Here is a 22,764-nt window from a genome sequence, read left to right as displayed (position 1 = left end):
TCCCGCGCGCGCTCGACTCTCTGAGTTGAGAGAGAGCACGCGGGGCGAGCCCTACGGGGCTCGTTATGTTTGTGAATAAACGTGGGCGCTTGGTAGCGGGCACATTTATAACACCGGGGACACTGTCTTTGTGTACTGACTGACCGTTCGTTAGTTTCGTTTTTACAGAAACCGCGGAACGTGCAGTGTGTAGTGGTTGTGGGCACTGGACAGTGGGCACGCTCACTACACGTAAAGCACAATCGGTGTGAGCCGATTTTATGTGTGCAAACCCTGTGTTGAACGGGGCTGTGCTTGTGTGAATGAATGGGCACTGGGTGGGCATTGCAGTTACACACATTACACCATCGGCCTTGGCCGGAACACCAGAAATTAAACTCTTTTTTAGATTTATCTGGGTCGCCGTGAAAACGGCGTTTGTGTGCAGGCAAACGGGCTTTACGGCTGGTTTGTTGGCTGCTGAGTACACTGGTACAAACGCGGAACTTAGGGCTGTACAAGCGGGAATCTTTGGTGGAAGTCCGGCCGCAGCGGGACCCGAACACCGTCTTTTTCCTAGCAGGGCTAGGATGGCGCCGAGGCCTCGGGCTTGATTGAAATCTTGGGCCGAGGGCCACGCGGTGGCGGGCGGCGTCCGGCGGAGCGAGACCGTGGTCTCTCTCGGGCCTGTTGCTGCTGGGCCGGTGCGGCGGGCGCGGGGCGCTGCTGAGTTCGGGCAGGCGGCTGTTTAGGGCGGCCTGTTGCGGAACTGGAGCGCTTTGGCAGGAAATGTCTCATGGCCTGCGAAGTTTTCTGTACCTCGGCGAATCGGTCCGCGAAGTCCTTCACGGAGGATCCGAAGAGGCCAGCCGGTGAAATGGGGGCGTCGAGGAACGCAGAGCGCTCGGACTCCGCCATTTCAGAGAGAGTCAGCCATAAATGTCTCTCGGAAACAGTAGCTGTGGCCATAATCCTGCCGATGGCGTGTGCGGCGGACTTTGTAGCGCGAAGAGCTAGGTCTGTGGCGCTACGTAAGTCCGGAACACTGATCGCGCCCGGGCCTTCCTCGTCTAGCTTGCAGAGGAGGTTGGCCTGGTGGATTTGAAGCACCGCCATGGTGTGCAGCGCCGATGCAGCTTGTCCGGCGGCGGAATACACGCGACCGTTCAGAGCTGACGATGTGCGGCAAGCTTTGGATGGTAGGACTCCCTTAGCCCGCCGTCCAGCAGAGGGTGGGCAAAGGTGAGTCGCTACAGCCTCCTCGACCGGAGGGAGAGCGTGGTAGCCTCTGTCTCGAGCACCGTCCACTACGGAGAATGCTGGCGAGGCAGAAGTACGTACTCTGGCTGAAAATGGCGCCTTCCACGATTTCGCTACCTCTTCATGAAGCTCAGGAAGAAACGGTGCGTGTCTGGAGGGGGGCGCAGCGCGGTCTCCAGAGAGGAAGCGGCCATCCAGCCGGTTGAGTGCAGGTTGCTCGGGCGTCGACCAATCGAGGCCGAGGCTCGACACGGCCTGTGTGAGCAGACGCATCAGTTCCGCCTCGATGCTGATCTTCCCTCCTCTGCGCTCCCGAACAGCGGGGGAGGGGAGGTCCACGGAGCTCGCCCAACCCTCGCTCTCCGAAGCGAGAAGCGAACAGCAATCATCATCTCCCTCTGATACAGCTTGCTGGTCGTCTTCCATAACGGACAAAGCGGCGTGCTGCGGCTGTTGTCCGTCGGTGAGCGACTCAAGCGAAACGTTGAGAGGAGCTAGCGGCGGCGGCGGCGAGCTCCTCGTGGAGGGAGGTTCCGGGGCCCGCTGAGCACGGCGCTTTTTACGGCGCGGCGCTACAGGGGGCGGTTGAGCAGCTTCGGCGAAAGATGCAAGGCGAGTCCGCAGAGTCGCGATTGGCATCATGTCGCAGTGATGGCAGCCGCCATCACCGAGAGCGATAGCTGCATGTTCCTCGCCCAAGCAGGAAACACATAATTCGTGGTGGTCCCCGTCGATGAGCGCGGCTCGGCAGGAGCCGCAGGAAAAGCGAGACATCTTTAAAAAGACACTCGTTGCTCTTTTGTGAGGAAAAAGTGTGTGACGCGGTAGGCGAACACACACACAAAACACACACAAAACTGAAAGGATATATCCACGCCGGAGAAGCGCAGCAGGGAACGGCGGCTGAAGGCGGCGATGACCAGCGGCTTCAGGTAAGGGCTCGTCCTGCTGAGGTGCTTGTATCCAAACGGCTGTGGCGGCTCGAATCAATCCAGCGATGCGTGCAGCTTCGTTGAATTTAAGAAAATCGGCGTGTTAGACAGCTATGCTCGTATTTATAGGCCTAGGCCACGCCTGTTTGGGCGGGAGGTGACGCAGAAGGGCGCGAAGCGTCCTCATTGGTCAGCGTCCCTGGCCTCGCATAGGCTGTGCTTTTCTGGCAGAGCAGCCAATGGGTGAGCTGTATTGCTCCGCCTAGGTTGTATGCTTCAGAAAAGCGTTTTACAATATTACAAAATTAAGGATTAATTTTAGGCTTCAATCTCGACAAAGAAATATCTTTCCCGTAGCGTTCTTCGACGCAGTACGAGAGAACTCTACGTAAGAGAACTGCTCCTGAGGAGGCAAGAAAGAGAAAACGCGAGAGGGATCGTGCTCGCGGAAAAACATCGTGCTCCTCCTGTTTCGGGAGGGGACTCTGAAGATTATTCAAGGGGCGAAGAAAATGATGACTGAAAATAAAACATTTAGAACAGGAGAGAGGCCGCACTATGCATAAATAGTCTTTTTATTTGCACAAACGCGTTTCGGCGCGTGCCTTAGTGCGGCCTCTCTCCTGTTCTAAGTATTCTAATTATTCATTATTCATCACTCTTAAAGTTTACGTTTAATCACTGAGTGAAGCCCGCTCCTATTCCCATTTATTTATTGAAAATAAAACATAAACATCGGAATAAAAGTGGATATATAATGTAATATTTACTGCGAAGTCGGGAATTCGTGTAACAAAACTGATATGTCAAAACCTACTGCCGTTATTTGTAGGCTTCAGTTTGTTTGTCCTTTTACAAATTCATATATGTGTGTATTATTCGTGGCTTATATGATTTTAGATACAAATGTCTATGAATTTGAATCTAAAATCATATAAGCCTCTAATAATACATAGTTTACTACAGGAAAAACACAAATAAGATGACGTAAGTCCGATCTAAAGATAAGATGACTCCAAAACCAACACAATAACAACTTAGTTTTAGGTACAAAACGTCTATATCCTGCTCCTGCCGATCGACTGTCCTGCACAGTTTATCTCCAACCCTAATCAAACACACCTGAAGCAGCTTCAGGTGTGTTTGATTAGAGTTAGAGATGAACTCTGCAGGACAGACAGGAGCAGGGTTGGGCACCCCTGGTCTATGCGACTTACCTGACCAGTTATTTTCTGTTCACTTTTGTGCAATTCATTTATTAAGTGGATGTCTTCTTTACTTTTGCGACAGTGCTGCGGCGCTTGTGGCCTCTAGGGGCACTAGATTTGAAAGTTACAGGTCTAGCGCCCCTAGTGGCCAAAAGTTCCACGGTGTGCCTTTAAATTAGTAGCAAGAAAAAAAAAATATATTTTTTTTGATTCAGGCAAATTTTATATGAGCAAACACCTCTGTCAAAACCTTCAGAAAATAGATAAGAATAAAAAACTGATTTTGAGAAAACGACCTTTAAAGACATGTACTGTAACAGAAATATACAAACAGAAATAGATAAAGTGCTATAAAACAAAAGATATACTTTGTAAGTGTATTTTGGATGTTTTCTTTCCACTAATCTGAAAGAACACTTTGACAAAATTGACAGATAGGCCTACATAAAAAACTGTTTTTGCCTGTAGTGTCTTCTCTTGCGCGCGCACACAACTGGCACACAGGAATAGTTGCACCACGCACTTAAAAAAAAAAACATGACAGCATTCTTTAAATCAACCTAAAACACAATAAATGACGAGCCATATTTATAAGTAGGCTATACGCGACTTTATGGAGAACAAAAAGCAAGCAATAAGTGTCTTATGAAAAATTCTTAGCTGAATCGACCAATATGAAAGTGAAAGCAGAAACAATGTCTCACAGAAACAGCAAACACGTCGAGTTTGATTAAAAGTAATTTTTACTATGAATTAACAAAGAAAATAAGATTAGTTTTTAAAATAATAAATGCTTACTTAAGTCCATTTTACTTCACACGGTCTCACTCGGAGTTCCGGAGTAAATGTAGGTTTACCAGCAGTCTAGTGTTTATCTTTGAATGTAGTTTGACTGGTTTTACAGGTGCTTCAGAACAGTCACGCGCATGGGCGGGTCTACACAGCACAGGTGTACGGAAGTGTGCAAAGATCTTCGAAGTTATTTTACACATAGGCCTATACACAAAAAATAAGATGTTAACAAATGTTTAAAAAGTGATAATATCTTTAAATTCAGACACACTTCAAAAAGGGACTTCACTTTGCAAACTTAAACATAAATAGCCTTTATCCCACAATAAATAGATATCACTACTTATTTTTTTTTTATTAGCCTACTATAGGCCTATAGGCCTAAGAGAGTAAAAATGATGTTGGCTCTTACCTCCGTTTGAATATTTAAATATCTGACCTTGATTGTTCAGTCGTCGTCGTTGTGATGATGATGATGCACCAGAGATTTTATCTATATTCTCTCTGTAATATCGTTTCGGTTTTCTTTTCTTTCTTTTTTTTGGAGGGGGGGGGGGGGGGGGGGGTTCTTTTTTAAGCCACGTATTTGAACAGTTCCAAGAAGTACAGTAGCCTATAGACTTGAATATGGTACAATATTTTAATGTATATTGTAAGCCTTTAAAAGCTCTCTCTCTCACACACACACACCTAACTGTTCCCCACTGCACTACTTCAGTCAAATGTAAGAATGGACAGGTTTGACAAATGAAGGTGTGTGTGTGTGTGTGTGAGAGAGAGAGAGAGAGAGAGATAGCTTTTAAAGGCTTACAATATACATTAAAACACACACACCTTCATTTGTCAAACCTGTCCATTCTTACATTTGACTGAAGTAGTGCAGTGGGGAACAGTTAGGTATGATTTGAGCTGCCTGCTCCTTTTTATTTCACATGTACAAATTAAAACAGCATTAACCCTTGTGTTATGTTGCGGGTCAATTTGACCCGTTTCGATTTTCTAGTTGTTGGAAATACTGGTTAACCTATGTTTTTTTTCTTGATATTTTGTGACTTTTTCTCATTTATCATCATGAACATGCATGCAAAGTTCATTTCTTATATACAAGAAACACTGTAATTTACCAATGTAATAATAATGAAATATATTGTGTTGTTGACCCAGGGACATCATTCCTTAGAACTTATATAATATAAGACAAACAGTAATATAATACTGTAGGCTATTTAAATTATAATAATAATAATATAATATTTAATATAAGACAAACTGGAATCCACTACTATGTAATAATAATTAAATATATTGTGTTGTTGACCCAGGGACATCATTCCTTATAACTTATATAATATGAGACAAACAGTAATATAATACTGTATTTAAATAATAATAATAATACAATATCTTATATAAGGAAAACTGGAATCTACCACTTTGTAATAATAATGAAATATATTGTGTTGTTGACCCAGGGACATCGTTTTTTATGTTGACCCAGGGACAGCATTCATTATAACTCATATAATATAAGACAAAAAGTAATATATCACTGTATTTAAATAATAATAATAATACAATATCTAAAATAAGACAAACTGTAATCTACTACTATATGTAATTATAATGAAATATATTGTGTTGTTGACCCAGGGACATCATATTTTTATGTTGACCCAGGGACAGCATTCATTATAACTTATATAATATAAGACAAACAGTAATCTATCACTGTATTTAAATTATAATAATAATAATAATACAATATTTAATATAAGACAAACTGGAATCCACTACTATGTAATAATAATTAAATATATTGTGTTGTTGACCCAGGGACATCATTCATTATAACTCATATAATATAAGACAAACAGTAATCTATCACTGTATTTAAATTATAATAATAATAATAATACAATATTTAATATAAGACAAACTGGAATCCACTACTATGTAATAATAATTAAATATATTGTGTTGTTGACCCAGGGACAGCATTCATTATAACTTATATAATATAAGACAAACAGTAATCTATCACTGTATTTAAATTATAATAATAATAATAATACAATATTTAATATAAGACAAACTGGAATCCACTACTATGTAATAATAATTAAATATATTGTGTTGTTGACCCAGGGACATCATTCATTATAACTCATATAATATAAGACAAAAAGTAATATATCACTGTATTTAAATAATAATAATAATACAATATCTAAAATAAGACAAACTGTAATCTACTACTATATGTAATTATAATGAAATATATTGTGTTGTTGACCCAGGGACATCATATTTTTATGTTGACCCAGGGACAGCATTCATTATAACTTATATAATATAAGACAAACAGTAATCTATCACTGTATTTAAATTATAATAATAATAATAATACAATATTTGATATAAGACAAACTGGAATCCACTACTATGTAATAATAATTAAATATATTGTGTTGTTGACCCAGGGACATCATTCCTTATAACTTATATAATATAAGACAAACAGTAATATAATACTGTATTTAAATAATAATAATAATAATAATACAATATTTAATATAAGACAAACTGAAATCTACTACTATATGTAATAATAATGAAATATATTGTGTTGTTGACCCAGGGACATCATATTTTTATGTTGACCCAGGGACAGCATTCATTATAATTTATATAATATAAGACAAACAGTAATCTATCACTGTATTTAAATTATAATAATAATAATAATACAATATTTAATATAAGACAAACTGGAATCCACTACTATGTAATAATAATGAAATATATTGTGTTGTTGACCCAGGGACATCATTCCTTATAACTTATATAATATAAGACAAACAGTAATATAATACTGTATTTAAATAATAATAATAATAATACAATATCTTATATAAGGAAAACTGGAATCTACCACTTTGTAATAATAATGAAATATATTGTGTTGACCCAGGGACATCATATTTTTATGTTGACCCAGGGACATCATTCCTTATAACTCATATAATATAAGACAAACAGTAATCTATCACTGTATTTAAATAATAATAATAATAATAATACAATATTTGATATAAGACAAACTGGAATCCACTACTATGTAATAATAATTAAATATATTGTGTTGTTGACCCAGGGACATCATTCCTTATAACTCATATAATATAAGACAAACAGTAATATATCACTGCATTTAAATAATAATAATAATAAAACAATATTTAATTTAAGACAAACTGTAATCTACTACTATATGTAATAATAATTAAATACATTGTGTTGACTCAGGGACATCGTATTTTTATGTTGACCCAGGGACAGCATTCCTTATGACTCATCTAATATAAGACAAACAGTAATCTATCACTGTATTTAAATATATAATTTAAATTTCTTAATGTTAACATTAATTTTCTTCTTTGTACAGATAGCGCTCATCCATGGAGAACGATAAAGGGTAAATATTCATTAAAATATTGTCTATCTGTATATAAACCAGAAGTTTGACTTATATTAATATTTTTACAAAAATGTGTTTTTGTACTTTTTCATTTGAGGTCCTTCCGTGCGCCCTTATTGACAAAAGAGTCACTTGCATCACTAGATGATGGAATGTGGCTGAATGACATTGTAATGGATATTGTATTGAGGTAATTCTTTTGAAGCATCATAACACTGCTAATCATAATATTCTTAGTAATAATTTTCTACTAAATCTTTTTAGGTCTGTTCATGAAGAATCAGGACGCCATATAAGGCGGAAATCCTTGATCTATCCAGTGCATTTTTACACCAAATTAACAACCAGGTATAGTTACTGATATGTTAAGAAAGATAAATTCATTTGAATTAAACAGCCAGTTTCATATGATTAGAATATCATCAAGTAGTTGATTTATTTCACTAATTCCATTAAAAAATTGAAACTTGTATATTATATTCATTCATTACACACAGACTGATGAATTTCACATGTTTATTTCTTTTAATTTTGATGATTATAACTAACAACTAAGGAAAATCCCAAATTCAGTATCTCAGTATAGGCCTATTGTGAAAAGGTTCAATATTGAAGACACCTGGTGCCACACTCTAATCTGATAATTAACTCAAAATACCTGCAAAGGCCTTTAAATGGTCTCTCAGTCTAGTTCTGTAGGCTACACAATCATGGGGAAGACTGCTGACTCGACAGTTGTCCAAAAGACGACCATTGACACCGTGCACAAGGAGGGCAAGACACAAAAGTTCATTGCAAAAGAGGCTGGCTGTTCACAGAGCTCTGTGTCCAAGCACATTAATAGAGAGGCGAAGGGAAGGAAAAGATGTGGTAGAAAAATTGTACAAGCAATAGGGATAACCGCACCCTGGAGAGGATTGTGAAACAAAACCCATTCAAAAATGTGGGGGAGATTCACAAAGAGTGGACTGCAGTTGGAGTCAGTGCTTCAAGAACCACTACGCACAGACGTATGCAAGACATGGGTTTCAGTTGTTGCATTTCTTGTGTCAAGCCACTCTTGAACAACAGAGAGCGTCAGAAGCGTTTGCCTGGGCTAAAGACAAGAAGGACTGGACTGCTGCTGAGTGGTCCAAAGTTATGTTCTCTGATGAAAGTAAATTTAGCATTTCCTTTGGAAATCAGGGTCCCAGAGTCTGGAGGAAGAGAGGAGAGGCACACAATCCACGATGCTTGAAGTCCAGTGTAAAGTTTCCACAGTCAGTGATGGTTTGGGGAGCCATGTCATCTGCTGGTGTTGGTCCACTGTGTTTTCTGAGGTCCAAGGTCAACGCAGCCGTCTACCAGGAAGTTATAGAGCACTTCATGCGTCCTGCTGCTGACCAACTTTATGGAGATGCAGATTTCATTCTCCAACAGGACTTGGCACCTGCACACAGTGCCAAAGTTACCAGTACCTGGGTTAAGGACCATGGTATCCCATGTTCTTAATTGACCAGCAAACTCGCCTGACCTTAACCCTATAGAAAATCTATGGGGTATTGTGAAGAGGAAGATGTGATATGCCAGATCCAACAATGCAGAAGAGCTGAAGGCCACTATCAGAGCAACCTGGGCTCTCATAACACCTGAGCAGTGCCACAGACTGACCGACTCATGCCACGCCGCATTGCTGCAGTAATTCAGGCAAAAGGAGCCCCAACTAAGTATTGAGTGCTATACATGCTCACACTTTTCAGGTGGCCAATATTTCTAAAAATCCTTTCTTTGTATTGGTATAGTTCACCCAAAAATTTAAATAATGTCAGTAATTACTCAACCTCATGTTGTTACAACCCCGTAAGAACTTCGTTGATCTTCGGAACACAATTTAGGATATTTTTGATGAAATCTGAGAGCTGTCTCACTCCTCCATAGGCTTTCAGAGACACTGTAACTTGCTGGGTCAGAAAAGTTATTAAAGAGATCGTTAATATAGTCCAAGTGACTACAGTGGCTCAATCTTAAATTTATCAAGCGACGACAATACTTTTCATCAAAAATATCCTAAATTGTGTTCCGAAGATCAACGAAGGTCTTACGGGGTTGGAACAACTTGAGGGTGAGTAATTACTGACATTATTATCATTTTTGGGTGAACTATCCCATTAAGTAATATTCTAATTTTCTGAGATAATGAATTTGGGATTTTCCTTAGTTGTTAGTTATAATCATCAAAATTAAAAGAAATAAACATTTGAAATATATCAGTCTGTGTGTAATGAATGAATATAATATACAAGTTTCACTTTTTGAATGGAATTAGTGAAATAAATCAACTACTTGATGATATTCTAATCATATGACCAGCACCTGTATTTGAGGATGTTTATGCTACAGTGTCTAGCCTTCCATGGCCTTTTAAGAAGCCATGTAGTGTCTTTTTTATATATTGAATCCTAATATTGAAGAATTATTGTAACCACATGATTTATTATGTCATCTATGCAATTTTAGTGGATGTTCTGGTGTCATCAACTGGACAAAACAGGAGGACATTTTCAAAAAGGACTATCTTTTGATAGTCCAGAATGTTCTTAGGTGAGAACTTTATTTATTTACTGGTTGTTATTACTTATTAGACAGCTCTGTGGAAAACTCAAATATGACAGTCGCACTTTCCAACAGTCTGTTGATTCTCAGTAACAACACATATTGGGGTTTATTAGGCAATAACCAGTCTAATGTTTTCATGTTACATATTAGATGTTCATTTAAACATGTATAATTAAGGGAAGTGAGTGTGCTCCTTATAGTAGCACCGTGAATGGCACATAATGCCATTATGCACATTATGCCATGCAATTATCACAACTTATTTGATTTACTGTATATTGTGTTTTTTATTGTGTATATTAATGTTTTTCAGAAATCACTGGAGACTCGTGATTGTGTGCTTCCCTGGAAACGAAGAAGTGGAACACATGCGAAGGGGGCGAAAATTGGTGCAAAAAAGGAGGTAAATATGTATTTTGTGTTTGGGTAATTCAATTTGGTGCTGTTACCCCTACAATGAAATAATAATGCTACATTTAGTCCTATACCAAACATTTCTATTGTTAGATTTCTCTGTGTTTAATCAGTTGTGTTGTACAATTAGGCCTTGCATTTTAATGCTAGACTCCCAGACTGAGCAAGTGAGCGACAGCATGGACGTGTTCCAAAACATTCGAAGGTTGGTTCTGTTGTATTTTGGCCCACATTTTTATGTAAATACAACACAAAATATTTGTTTTTTTACTCATCCTCATTTTGTTTTAAACATGTATGACTTTATTCTATGGAACATAAAAGAGGACTTTGAGGATTTATCATTACCATACAGTGACAATTATAAGTAGTTTTTAGCTTTTGAACTCCATATAGCATGAAAAAGGACCACAGGGTTAGCTGCAAAGTAGTAGTCATTACACATTTATTATATTCCAAGGCTTCTTAAACCATACTCTAAGTTTGTAACAATAAGAAAGTAAAATTAAAATTAAATTTGATATCAGCAAACTTGAAAAGTGGATAATGGTCATCAAACAATAATCTTAGTTTCTAGCTGTCCTGTTAATAAAGGGATAAACAGTGCCTTAAAGTCTTCTGTTTGGCAAAACAAATAATTAGACTGTGGTCCACAGACACTTTCATTACAGTATAGGGCTGTCACAGAGATAGATGTAATTTCAGGACTGTTCATTCTCTATTTATAAAGTTTGAAATAATTAAGTTTTATAATAACAATTGTCATTGACTGTAAACTGAATGAGAAGGTCAATCCTCAAAGTTGACAATCTTCTCATGTTCTGTTCGGCATAAGGTAGTCATTTGAAGTACAAGGGTGATTAAATGATTGATAGATTAATAGATTTTTCTTTTTTGCGTGACCTATCGCTTTAAGATATAAGTAAGAGTAATGTTGCAAAACAAAAGATGTGTCTGCATGTCATAGAGATAAACATTTAATAATGTTGTTTTTGTCTTTCAGTTACTTAACAGAAATGTGGAAAAACACAAGAACAAAGCCCCGTACATTTTCTGCAGATTCTATGCCAGCCCTGAAAGTGCGGGTACCCGGACAGCACGGAAACACCTCTGAATGCGGCATATTTGTGTTACTCTATGCAGAGAAATTTCTGAAGGTGAGTAAAATGGTTTGGTAGATGTTGGCTATATAGCACTTTTTTTTCTATCATGGCACTGTGTATGGCACTAAAAGAAAACAAATTATTTGTTTCAATTCCTTCCTCTAGGATCCTCCCAAAGAACTAATCGATGAGCTTGACTGTACATCCTGGTTTACACTGGCTGATGCATTTTCAAGGCGTGCACAGATCAGGGACAAAATGCGAAGTATAGAATGTGTATTTGTTTATTATTTAATGAATATTACAACCTAAAATCATGCCCCACTATTTTCTTAAATTTTAGGAAGATATTTTAAATACAGCATAGGGTGCACAAGCATAACTTTCTGTTGTTTTGATATGGCAGATGATATGTACTTTACCTGTGCTACAATAATCGTGTAATACTGGTGATTGACAATGAGTTTTGCTTATACAGCACAGGGAAGAGAAGCAGAGGAAAACAAAGCAGAAGAAAGAGAAAGTGAAGAGGAGCTAACAGTTGCTGAGAGTGGGCAAGAGCAAAACAAAGCAAAGAAAAGAAAAATAGAAGATACAGAGGAAGAAAACATACCTGAGGAAAAAGAAGAGGACAAAACAACTCAGGGAGGAAACTATACTGTTCTGGAAAACAAAGCAGAAGAAAGAGAAAGTGAAGAGGAGCTAACAGTTGCTGAAAGTGGGCAAGAGCAAAACAAAGAAAAGAAAAGAAAGATAGAAGATACAGAGGAAGAAAACATACCTGAGGAAAAAGAAGAGGACAAAACAACTCAGGGAGGAAACTATACTGTTCTGGGAAGGCTGTCAGTGCCAGGCACCAAAAGAAAGTACACTGTAACCCAAGATGAACTGAAAAGAAGAATCACGGCAGAAAACATGTCTAATAATATGTTAAGAAGCTTGATTAGGGTTTGTATATGCTCTATATAAACCGTATAGCTATTAGCTATACTTTTAATTTAGAGCAAAACATTTATAAAACAGTAACATATTGGTTTTACCTATAGGTCCGTAAAGAGGATCTCCCTGAGGAGCTCAGAGAACAACGCCCAATTAAAGCAAAGACAAAGATCAGCATCTTCTCTGCTCTCAGTGAAGGGGAGGCCACAGATTTGGCCCAGGAGCTGGGAGCCATGCTTGGGCGACATGTAAACATAGACATGATGGCAAGTGTTCCCAGTGCTGAGGCAGACGTTGCCAAGTAAGTTGCTTTCCACATCTAGAATTTTTTAACTTGCATCCTTCTTACATATCTGTCCATTGATATTTACAGGAATACACTCTGCACCCTCCAGCGCTTGCTAAGGGAAAAACTGGGAGAGGAATCACCTTTTAGTCTGCTGACCCATACACTTGGACCACAAGTGCTAGATATTGTCATCTCATTTTTAATCAGTCAGTTAAAGTAGGTTTCACTGAGCCATTCAGAACACATTCAGACAGCTGAGTAATATAAAACAGTCATGGTTTATTTAGCTTTTTTTTTTTTGAAATACAATTTTCAGATTTCAGATGTTTTACAACAGTGCATGTAAAAATATATACAGTAAAATAAACAAAACCAAAAAACAGCAGCCTCCTTCACTTAATTTCTCATATGCACACTTGCATGTAGCAAGTTCATTTTAAATGTATATTTTACATTGTCACAGTGCCTTGGGTTGTTTTTTCATATCTACATTCATTTTTAGAATTTAGTTTGTCGTCTCTTGAAATTCTTTCCATACTTTCGTTTCATGTTTTTTGCTCTGTGTGGAAACAATGGTCTTATCTTTCTCGTCAAGTCTGTAGTTACTGCTGGAAATGCTGCTGCCGTTCTAGTCATGCTGGCATTTGTGACACTGTCATGCAGGTTTTTAATTTGCTGGCTAATGTGCTGAGGAATTGTCTGCCATTTCTGCACACTCTCCAGTATTTCATTTAGCTTCTGCACTTCAGTTTTAGAGTGGTTTGCTGCTGTGTTCACATTTAACTGCATTGACGTGTCTTCTTGCCACAAAGTAGGTACAGCTCTTGTTAAGATGACATCAAATAATTCACATGCCAGTAGAAGGCAAGCACATTTCTCATTGTATGAGAATGTACAACAGGTGCATTGAAATGTCATCGCAGAAGTGTGGTAAATTCTCTCAAGACATACACTTTGTACATCTACCTCTTTTGTGTCAAAGCACAGAATGGAGTAGAGCTTATTTTGCTTAAGTACACTAGCATGTGCATTTATTTGATGATCCAAAGAAGGAAATTTTTGAGAGTCATATTTACTCAGTAAATCAGTAACTACCAGGTGTTTACAGCGATGTCCTCTGATTCCTATTGGGCAGCTACAAAAACTTTCAGATGGACAAACTTTGTAGGATAGACCAGGGGTTTGTTCTGATGGAACTTCATAAAGGTATGTGTCATTGGATATAAGTTTAATGCTATCTTGCCAACCTTTTTCCACCAATCTAGAGGCAGACTTAAGTATTTCTTCTGACTTCAAAGAGGCATTTTTCATTCTTCCAACTGCCTGCAAATCGTGAATGACCTGGAAGTATCCATCTGTCTTCTTGATGAGAATGCTGATAAGATCATCCAGTCTACGGTTCCTAATGCCACCCAAAAACTGATATTTTAGGCGATGGAAAAATCTAATTGGACAAGCAAAGAAAAACAATACGTTTTAATTTGATTATGTTCGTTTTTTCTTTTGATATAACTACATTCCAAATGCTTGTGATTCTATTACATTAATTTGCATTAGTTCAACATCAAGTTTCATTTCAAATATTACCTTTCAACAAGATTGTTTGTATCGGAGTCAGCATGGTTGTAGCACCGTCCATAGTCAGACCATGTGTGTCCTATTTCCAGCCAGTGATGCTTGAAGTATGAGCAAAGAGCTGGGAAATCTTCAAACCTCTTGAGGAATTGCTCAGCAGTTGACTTAAAATCTTGATGCTATTTTAACAAAAAATAAAATAAAAATAGGTGATTTAATGTTTACTTTAAAATAGTTATATAAATAGTAATAGTACAAAATTGAATTGTTGATTTTACACACTGTTGCACAAAGCTTCATCTTTCTGACGAAGGAGATTATTTCTGTTCTAACATCAGTATTTGATGGCCCACTGACTCCAGAGTCTGTCTTTGAAAGCCAGCGCACAACAGCCTGAAAACAGAGACAATAAATAACTTTGGTATTGGTACATTTTCCAAATATAAAGAATACATAAATCTGTATGCATACATACTTGCATAACATGATACCAGCAAAGCAAGATATCTGACTCTGGGAAGACTTTCTTCAAGGCATTAATCTCACACATATCCTTATCCACCATAAAGCACCTAGAGGAAATAAAATAGCATACAAGAAGGATGAAGAAACAATAGCCATGTTAACTAATATATATATATATACATTCTCTGAAAACAATTCTTTTAAATCTTATGCAGTGTTTTTCTTGTGGATGTTGTCACATTAATGCATGACCAATGTGGTGTAGTCAATTCAATAGTTCACAAAGACGAAGATAATCCAAACAATTGCTATTTAATCCAGGAAGATGAAGAGTACACGCACACAAAGGGTAACATATACAATCACTGACCAGGTGCTGAACAGAACAGGGAGACTTTATAAGGGGACTAATAAGGGGGAACAGAAGCAGGTGCGAATGGTTAAGTAATAGGGAGACACAATGAGGGAAAATTAACTGAACTAGACATGACAGAAACTAAAAGAAGACATAAAAAAAGTTCATAACCATGTACAGATGTACAATACCATGGTAAGTACATGTAACATATGTAACAAGGACACTGTAAAATAAAGTGTTACCGAGTACATTTTTGGCAAGGCAGTGATATCTCGGGCCAGACCAATGCTTCTACTACATTTAAACAAACTAAAAACTAAAATATACATACCTTGGTGCAGCAGGACACACTCTCCTTAACTGCTGCAAAGCTATCTCTAGTGTTGCCTCTTTCTCATTGTCTGTTACTATAAAAGCGACTGGAACTCCATGGCCATAGTCATCTCTTATAGCCAGGGTATAAAGTGGAAACTTATACTGGTTGACGCAATGAGTAGCATCCAAAAATATAACGTTCTTTCCATGTCTGTGTAGATTCTCTCTCATGTTGGGAGTCTGAAGGATAATTATGAGATCCTTTTCATTGGAAAAAGGCTGAAAAAAAACAACATTGTCCTTAAAGGTACTGGTCAATAACTTGGCTGAACTAACAGCATCATCTTTATGCAAGTGGCTTCGGCGTACCAAGCATGTACGTATATTCTCAATGTCCTTTGGAGTGACAAAGTACTGACGGTTGTTCAAGTCTGTGTGTCCTTGAGATCTGGACCATTTGTGAGCTTCCAGTAGAATGATATCTGGCTTGACACCCAATGAGATCCATTCTTCAATTTGTTTGACCAAATCTTGACACACTGTTTGAAAGTGTCCTTCTTGTTCACAAGTTGCGTTGTGCCCATTGTGCTCTTTGCTGGTGCGTTGTACAATGATTTTGTGGCTCAGCCAATCACTTTTAACCCTAAATGATGTGTAAGCTATACATCCTGAGCTCTTGTAACTTCCATCAACAGGGTTCCCTGACCGGATACAGTAGAAAATGTAGTACCCTTTATCCTTGTCCTTTTTACTTGCAGAATTTGTGTTTCTAAAATTTGTCAAGATTTTAAGTTGTTCTTGAATGAACATCTCATGGTTTTCTTCTTTTTTCAGGACATGCACATCAACTGTAATATTTCTGTTTTTTCCTCGTTGTCTCTCTTCACGCAACACTGTTTTCATAATGAAATCCTCCATTTCTCTTTACAATCTGGGGAGAAAAATATTTATTAACTCTAGGGTTGTTGTCTCAGGATGAAGCTCTTAGTAACAAATAATAATAATAATAATAATAAGAAGAAGATGAAGAAGAAGATGAAGAAACTATCACCAATAAATATATTCGGTAACACTTTACAATAAGGTTCATTAGTTTACTACATTAGTTAACATTAACAAATAATGAACTGCACTTATACAGCATTTATTCATCTTTGTTAATGTTAATTTCAACATTTACTAATACTTTATTAAAATCTTGTTAACATGAGTTAATGCACTGTGAACTAACATGAACTAACAATGAACAGCTTTATTCATATTAACTAACATTAACAAAGATTAATAAATACTGTAACAAATGTATTCCTCATTGTTAGTTCATGTTAGTTAATAAATTAAAACTAATGTTTAATAAATGAACCTCATTGTAAAGTGTTACCATATATTCTTAAGATAGTGTAACCTCTATTATTATTAGAGTAAATATAACTCAATGATGTTCCCAGGCCAACACTGCAAATGCTCTACATAATATTTGAATTTCATTCATAACACCCTGGGTCAGCACAAGATAATGAGTTATAATAATTATTATTACTATTATTATTATTGTGACATAGTGTTAGATTGCTGTTTGTCTTATATTAAATATTGTATTATTATTATTATTTAAATGCAGTGATATATTACTGTTTGTCTTATATTATATGAGTTATAAGGAATGCTGTCCCTGGGTCAACATAAAAATATATTTAATTATTATTACATATAGTAGTAGATTACAGTTTGTCTTATTTTAGATATTGTATTATTATTATTATTTAAATACAGTGATATATTACTTTTTGTCTTATATTATATGAGTTATAAGGAATGATGTCCCTGGGTCAACATAAAAATACGATGTCCCTGGGTCAACAACACAATATATTTCATTATTATTACAAAGTGGTAGATTCCAGTTTTCCTTATATAAGATATTGTATTATTATTATTATTTAAATACAGTATTATATTACTGTTTGTCTTATATTATATAAGTTATAAGGAATGATGTCCCTGGGTCAACAACACAATATATTTAATTATTATTACATAGTAGTGGATTCCAGTTTGTCTTATATCAAATATTGTATTATTATTATTATTATTATTATTTAAATACAGTGATAGATTACTGTTTGTCTTATATTATATGAGTTATAATGAATGATGTCCCTGGGTCAACAACACAATATATTTAATTATTATTACATAGTAGTGGATTCCAGTTTGTCTTATATTAAATATTGTATTATTATTATTATTATAATTTAAATACAGTGATAGATTACTGTTTGTCTTATATTATATAAGTTATAATGAATGCTGTCCCTGGGTCAACATAAAAATATGATGTCCCTGGGTCAACAACACAATATATTTCATTATTATTACAAAGTGGTAGATTCCAGTTTTCCTTATATAAGATATTGTATTATTATTATTATTTAAATACAGTATTATATTACTGTTTGTCTTATATTATATAAGTTATAAGGAATGATGTCCCTGGGTCAACAACACAATATATTTAATTATTATTACATAGTAGTGGATTCCAGTTTGTCTTATATTAAATATTGTATTATTATTATTATTATTATTTAAATACAGTGATAGATTACTGTTTGTCTTATATTATATAAGTTATAATGAATGCTGTCCCTGGGTCAACATAAAAATATGATGTCCCTGGGTCAACAACACAATATATTTCATTATAATTACATATAGTAGTAGATTACAGTTTGTCTTATTTTAGATATTGTATTATTATTATTATTATTATTATTTAAATACAGTGATACTTTTTGTCTTATATTATATGAGTTATAATGAATGCTGTCCCTGGGTCAACATAAAAATATGATGTCCCTGGGTCAACATAAAAATATGATGTCCCTGGGTCAACACAATATATTTCATTATTATTACATATAGTAGTAGATTCCAGTTTGTCTTAAATTAAATATTGTTTTATTATTATTATTATTATTTAAATGCAGTGATAGATTACTGTTTGTCTTATATTATATGAGTTATAAGGAATGCTGTCCCTGGGTCAACAACACAATATATTTAATTATTATTACATAGTAGTAGATTACAGTTTGTCTTATATTAAATATTGTATTATTATTATTATTATAATTTAAATACAGTGATAGATTACTGTTTGTCTTATATTATATAAGTTATAATGAATGCTGTCCCTGGGTCAACATAAAAATATGATGTCCCTGGGTCAACAACACAATATATTTCATTATAATTACATATAGTAGTAGATTACAGTTTGTCTTATTTTAGATATTGTATTATTATTATTATTATTTAAATACAGTGATACTTTTTGTCTTATATTATATGAGTTATAAGGAATGATGTCCCTGGGTCAACAACACAATATATTTCATTATTATTACATAGTAGTGGATTCCAGTTTGTCTTATATCAAATATTGTATTATTATTATTATTATTTAAATACAGTGATAGATTACTGTTTGTCTTATATTATATGAGTTATAATGAATGATGTCCCTGGGTCAACAACACAATATATTTAATTATTATTACATAGTAGTGGATTCCAGTTTGTCTTATATTAAATATTGTATTATTATTATTATTATAATTTAAATACAGTGATAGATTACTGTTTGTCTTATATTATATAAGTTATAATGAATGCTGTCCCTGGGTCAACATAAAAATATGATGTCCCTGGGTCAACAACACAATATATTTCATTATTATTACAAAGTGGTAGATTCCAGTTTTCCTTATATAAGATATTGTATTATTATTATTATTTAAATACAGTATTATATTACTGTTTGTCTTATATTATATAAGTTATAAGGAATGATGTCCCTGGGTCAACACAATATATTTCATTATTATTACATATAGTAGTAGATTCCAGTTTGTCTTAAATTAAATATTGTTTTATTATTATTATTATTATTTAAATGCAGTGATAGATTACTGTTTGTCTTATATTATATGAGTTATAAGGAATGCTGTCCCTGGGTCAACAACACAATATATTTAATTATTATTACATAGTAGTAGATTACAGTTTGTCTTATATTAAATATTGTATTATTATTATTATTATAATTTAAATACAGTGATAGATTACTGTTTGTCTTATATTATATAAGTTATAATGAATGCTGTCCCTGGGTCAACATAAAAATATGATGTCCCTGGGTCAACAACACAATATATTTCATTATAATTACATATAGTAGTAGATTACAGTTTGTCTTATTTTAGATATTGTATTATTATTATTATTATTATTATTTAAATACAGTGATACTTTTTGTCTTATATTATATGAGTTATAAGGAATGATGTCCCTGGGTCAACAACACAATATATTTCATTATTATTACAAAGTGGTAGATTCCAGTTTTCCTTATATAAGATATTGTATTATTATTATTATTATTTAAATACAGTGATAGATTACTTTTTGTCTTATATTATATAAGTTATAAGGAATGATGTCCCTGGGTCAACAACACAATATATTTAATTATTATTACATAGTAGTGGATTCCAGTTTGTCTTATATTAAATATTGTATTATTATTATTATTATAATTTAAATACAGTGATAGATTACTGTTTGTCTTATATTATATGAGTTATAATGAATGCTGTCCCTGGGTCAACATAAAAATATGATGTCCCTGGGTCAACACAATATATTTAATTGTTATTACATAGAGTAGTAGATTCCAGTTTGTCTTAAATTAAATATTGTATTATTATTATTATAATAATTTAAATACAGTGATAGATTACTGTTTGTCTTATATTATATGAGTTATAATGAATGATGTCCCTGGGTCAACAACACAATATATTTAATTATTATTACATAGTAGTGGATTCCAGTTTGTCTTATATTAAATATTGTATTATTATTATTATTATAATTTAAATACAGTGATAGATTACTGTTTGTCTTATATTATATAAGTTATAAGGAATGCTGTCCCTGGGTCAACAACACAATATATTTAATTATTATTACATAGTAGTGGATTCCAGTTTGTCTTATATTAAATATTGTATTATTATTATTATTATAATTTAAATACAGTGATAGATTACTGTTTGTCTTATATTATATAAGTTATAATGAATGCTGTCCCTGGGTCAACATTAAAAATATGATGTCCCTGGGTCAACAACACAATATATTTCATTATAATTACATATAGTAGTAGATTACAGTTTGTCTTATTTTAGATATTGTATTATTATTATTATTTAAATACAGTGATATATTACTTTTTGTCTTATATTATATGAGTTATAAGGAATGATGTCCCTGGGTCAACAACACAATATATTTCATTATTATTACAAAGTGGTAGATTCCAGTTTTCCTTATATAAGATATTGTATTATTATTATTATTATTATTTAAATACAGTATTATATTACTGTTTGTCTCATATTATATAAGTTATAAGGAATGATGTCCCTGGGTCAACAACACAATATATTTAATTATTATTACATAGTAGTGGATTCCAGTTTGTCTTATAATAAATATTATATTATTATTATTATAATTTAAATAGCCTACAGTATTATATTACTGTTTGTCTTATATTATATAAGTTCTAAGGAATGATGTCCCTGGGTCAACAACACAATATATTTCATTATTATTACATTGGTAAATTACAGTGTTTCTTGTATATATATATATATTTAAATATTATATTATAATTATTATTTAAATAGGCTACAGCGATTGAATAACCCGCATTATTGGTATTTGGTCCCATCCGCGAAAGTGGATTAGTATAAGGGTCGGCTAAACGAATGCACGGGAAAAAGTAATAAATCAACGGGAGAAAGTATCCGGCTAAACGATCACGGCCCGGGGGAAACACCACACCATATGAGGGGGCGCGGGGGTTTGGTCGATTTGCACCTTATATGAGCAGCTTAGATTAATTTAATTAATTAATTAATCGTGAAATTGAAATTAGCACATTATACTGAGGAGAGTATTGAGTAGCATATATGGACACATTTGAAATTATAAATGTTAAAGAAATTGCACTTACCTCGATAAAAGTAGAGACGTTGAAGGTTCAAGGCTGCCAAACTCAAAATGTGGCGCTCAATCTGGATGATGTCACGTGATGAATATGATTGGTTGATCAATTTGATGAATCTGATTGGTTGATCAATTTTACCTTAAGCACCTCCCTTGTTGTCCCAGGAACACGTCTAACTCGGCAGAATCAGGACGTGCAGACAAGCTACATGAACCACTGAGCCACTGCCGCCCCATAATAATAACATTTATTGGTTATATTTTGTTATTGTGGCTTTTTGCTACCTTATGAAGCTAAAAAATTTGCTTGTCCATATTTATTTCAATACAGAAAAATATTTTGTCAGCCAGATTGTAAAAATTAGCTATCATTTATTTTTTCAAGCTACCTGAAATAAAATTAAACCTTTGTTTTTTTTCTTGATATTTTGTGACTTTTTCTCATTTATCATCATGAACATGCATGCAACGTTTCAACATGCTGATGTGTTTTGACATATACAAACAAAATTACTATACGTTCATATTATTACTAATAGTGTCAATTTGACCCTCATAGACAGCTATTCAAAAGAAACTGTACAGACACAAAATAAAAACATTTTTTTTATGTATGGCAGGGCACTTGTGATGTGAGGTGTGCCCATCCAAGTGTGAGAGCAAAACCAGCAGCGTGTGTGAAGTGCAAGAAATTCATATGAAAACACACACTTGCTGTGTGCTCATCATGTCAGAAGTAACTTCTTGACTTTATGAAATGAGTCTACAAAACAAAAGTTGAGCCAACTTAGGAAAAGTAAACATTATTTTCATTATACAGCTAAATTTAATTGATCAGTTATGATGTTCTAAGCATACAATGTAAAAAAAAAAAAAAAAATGAAAACGTAAAAAAACTGTATACTGTCAATCAATAATAATAACATTTTGTCAAAACAAAACAGTTTTAAAAAATGGTTAAAAAACATTTTCATAAATCAT

General features: G+C 34.8%; 2 protein-coding genes and 1 long non-coding RNA gene across 4 annotated transcripts in view; 1 reads left to right on the top strand and 2 right to left on the bottom strand.

Annotated features, from left to right (window-relative positions):
• The window catches only part of LOC306993612 (GTPase IMAP family member 8-like), a 30,814-nt gene extending 26,439 nt beyond the window's left edge, over positions 1-4,375 (bottom strand). For both annotated transcript variants that reach the window (XM_079603510.1, XM_079603511.1), the window contains exon 1: positions 4,178-4,375. In XM_079603510.1, coding sequence (XP_079459636.1) covers positions 4,178-4,187 — 10 coding nt within the window. In that variant the 5' untranslated portion in view covers positions 4,188-4,375. The remainder of the gene's footprint in view (positions 1-4,177) is intronic.
• Positions 4,376-10,835: 6,460 nt separating this feature from the next.
• Positions 10,836-13,256, top strand: LOC306993616 (uncharacterized protein). Its single transcript, XM_079603515.1, has 5 exons — positions 10,836-10,863; positions 11,662-11,815; positions 11,927-12,709; positions 12,808-13,001; positions 13,074-13,256. The coding sequence occupies exons 3-5, from the start codon at positions 12,221-12,223 to the stop codon at positions 13,207-13,209; spliced, it is 819 nt and encodes a 272-aa protein (XP_079459641.1). The 5' UTR covers positions 10,836-10,863; positions 11,662-11,815; positions 11,927-12,220; the 3' UTR covers positions 13,210-13,256.
• Positions 13,257-14,846: 1,590 nt separating this feature from the next.
• Positions 14,847-15,949, bottom strand: LOC306993618. Its single transcript, XR_013796487.1, has 3 exons — positions 15,719-15,949; positions 15,040-15,136; positions 14,847-14,957 (listed from the first exon to the last, which is right to left on the bottom strand). It is a non-coding gene; the product is annotated as an uncharacterized lncRNA (long non-coding RNA).
• Positions 15,950-22,764: the final 6,815 nt, after the last annotated feature.

The sequence above is a fragment of the Phoxinus phoxinus genome, assembly GCF_949152265.1.
Source record: "Phoxinus phoxinus genome assembly, chromosome: 25".
NCBI lineage: Eukaryota > Metazoa > Chordata > Actinopteri > Cypriniformes > Leuciscidae > Phoxinus > Phoxinus phoxinus.
The sequence above is the reverse complement of the archived record's forward strand: the minus strand, read 5'-3'. Positions and strand labels throughout refer to the sequence as shown.

Excerpts from the sequence above, each read along its gene's own strand:
- LOC306993616 (XM_079603515.1), top strand. The coding sequence starts at position 12,221 with ATGAGTTTTGCTTATACAGCACAGGGAAGAGAAGCAGAGGAAAACAAA. Across the intron at positions 12,710-12,807 it reads TGTTAAGAAGCTTGATTAGG|GTCCGTAAAGAGGATCTCCC; the intron begins GTTTGTATATGC and ends TTTTACCTATAG. Across the intron at positions 13,002-13,073 it reads GCTGAGGCAGACGTTGCCAA|GAATACACTCTGCACCCTCC; the intron begins GTAAGTTGCTTT and ends TGATATTTACAG.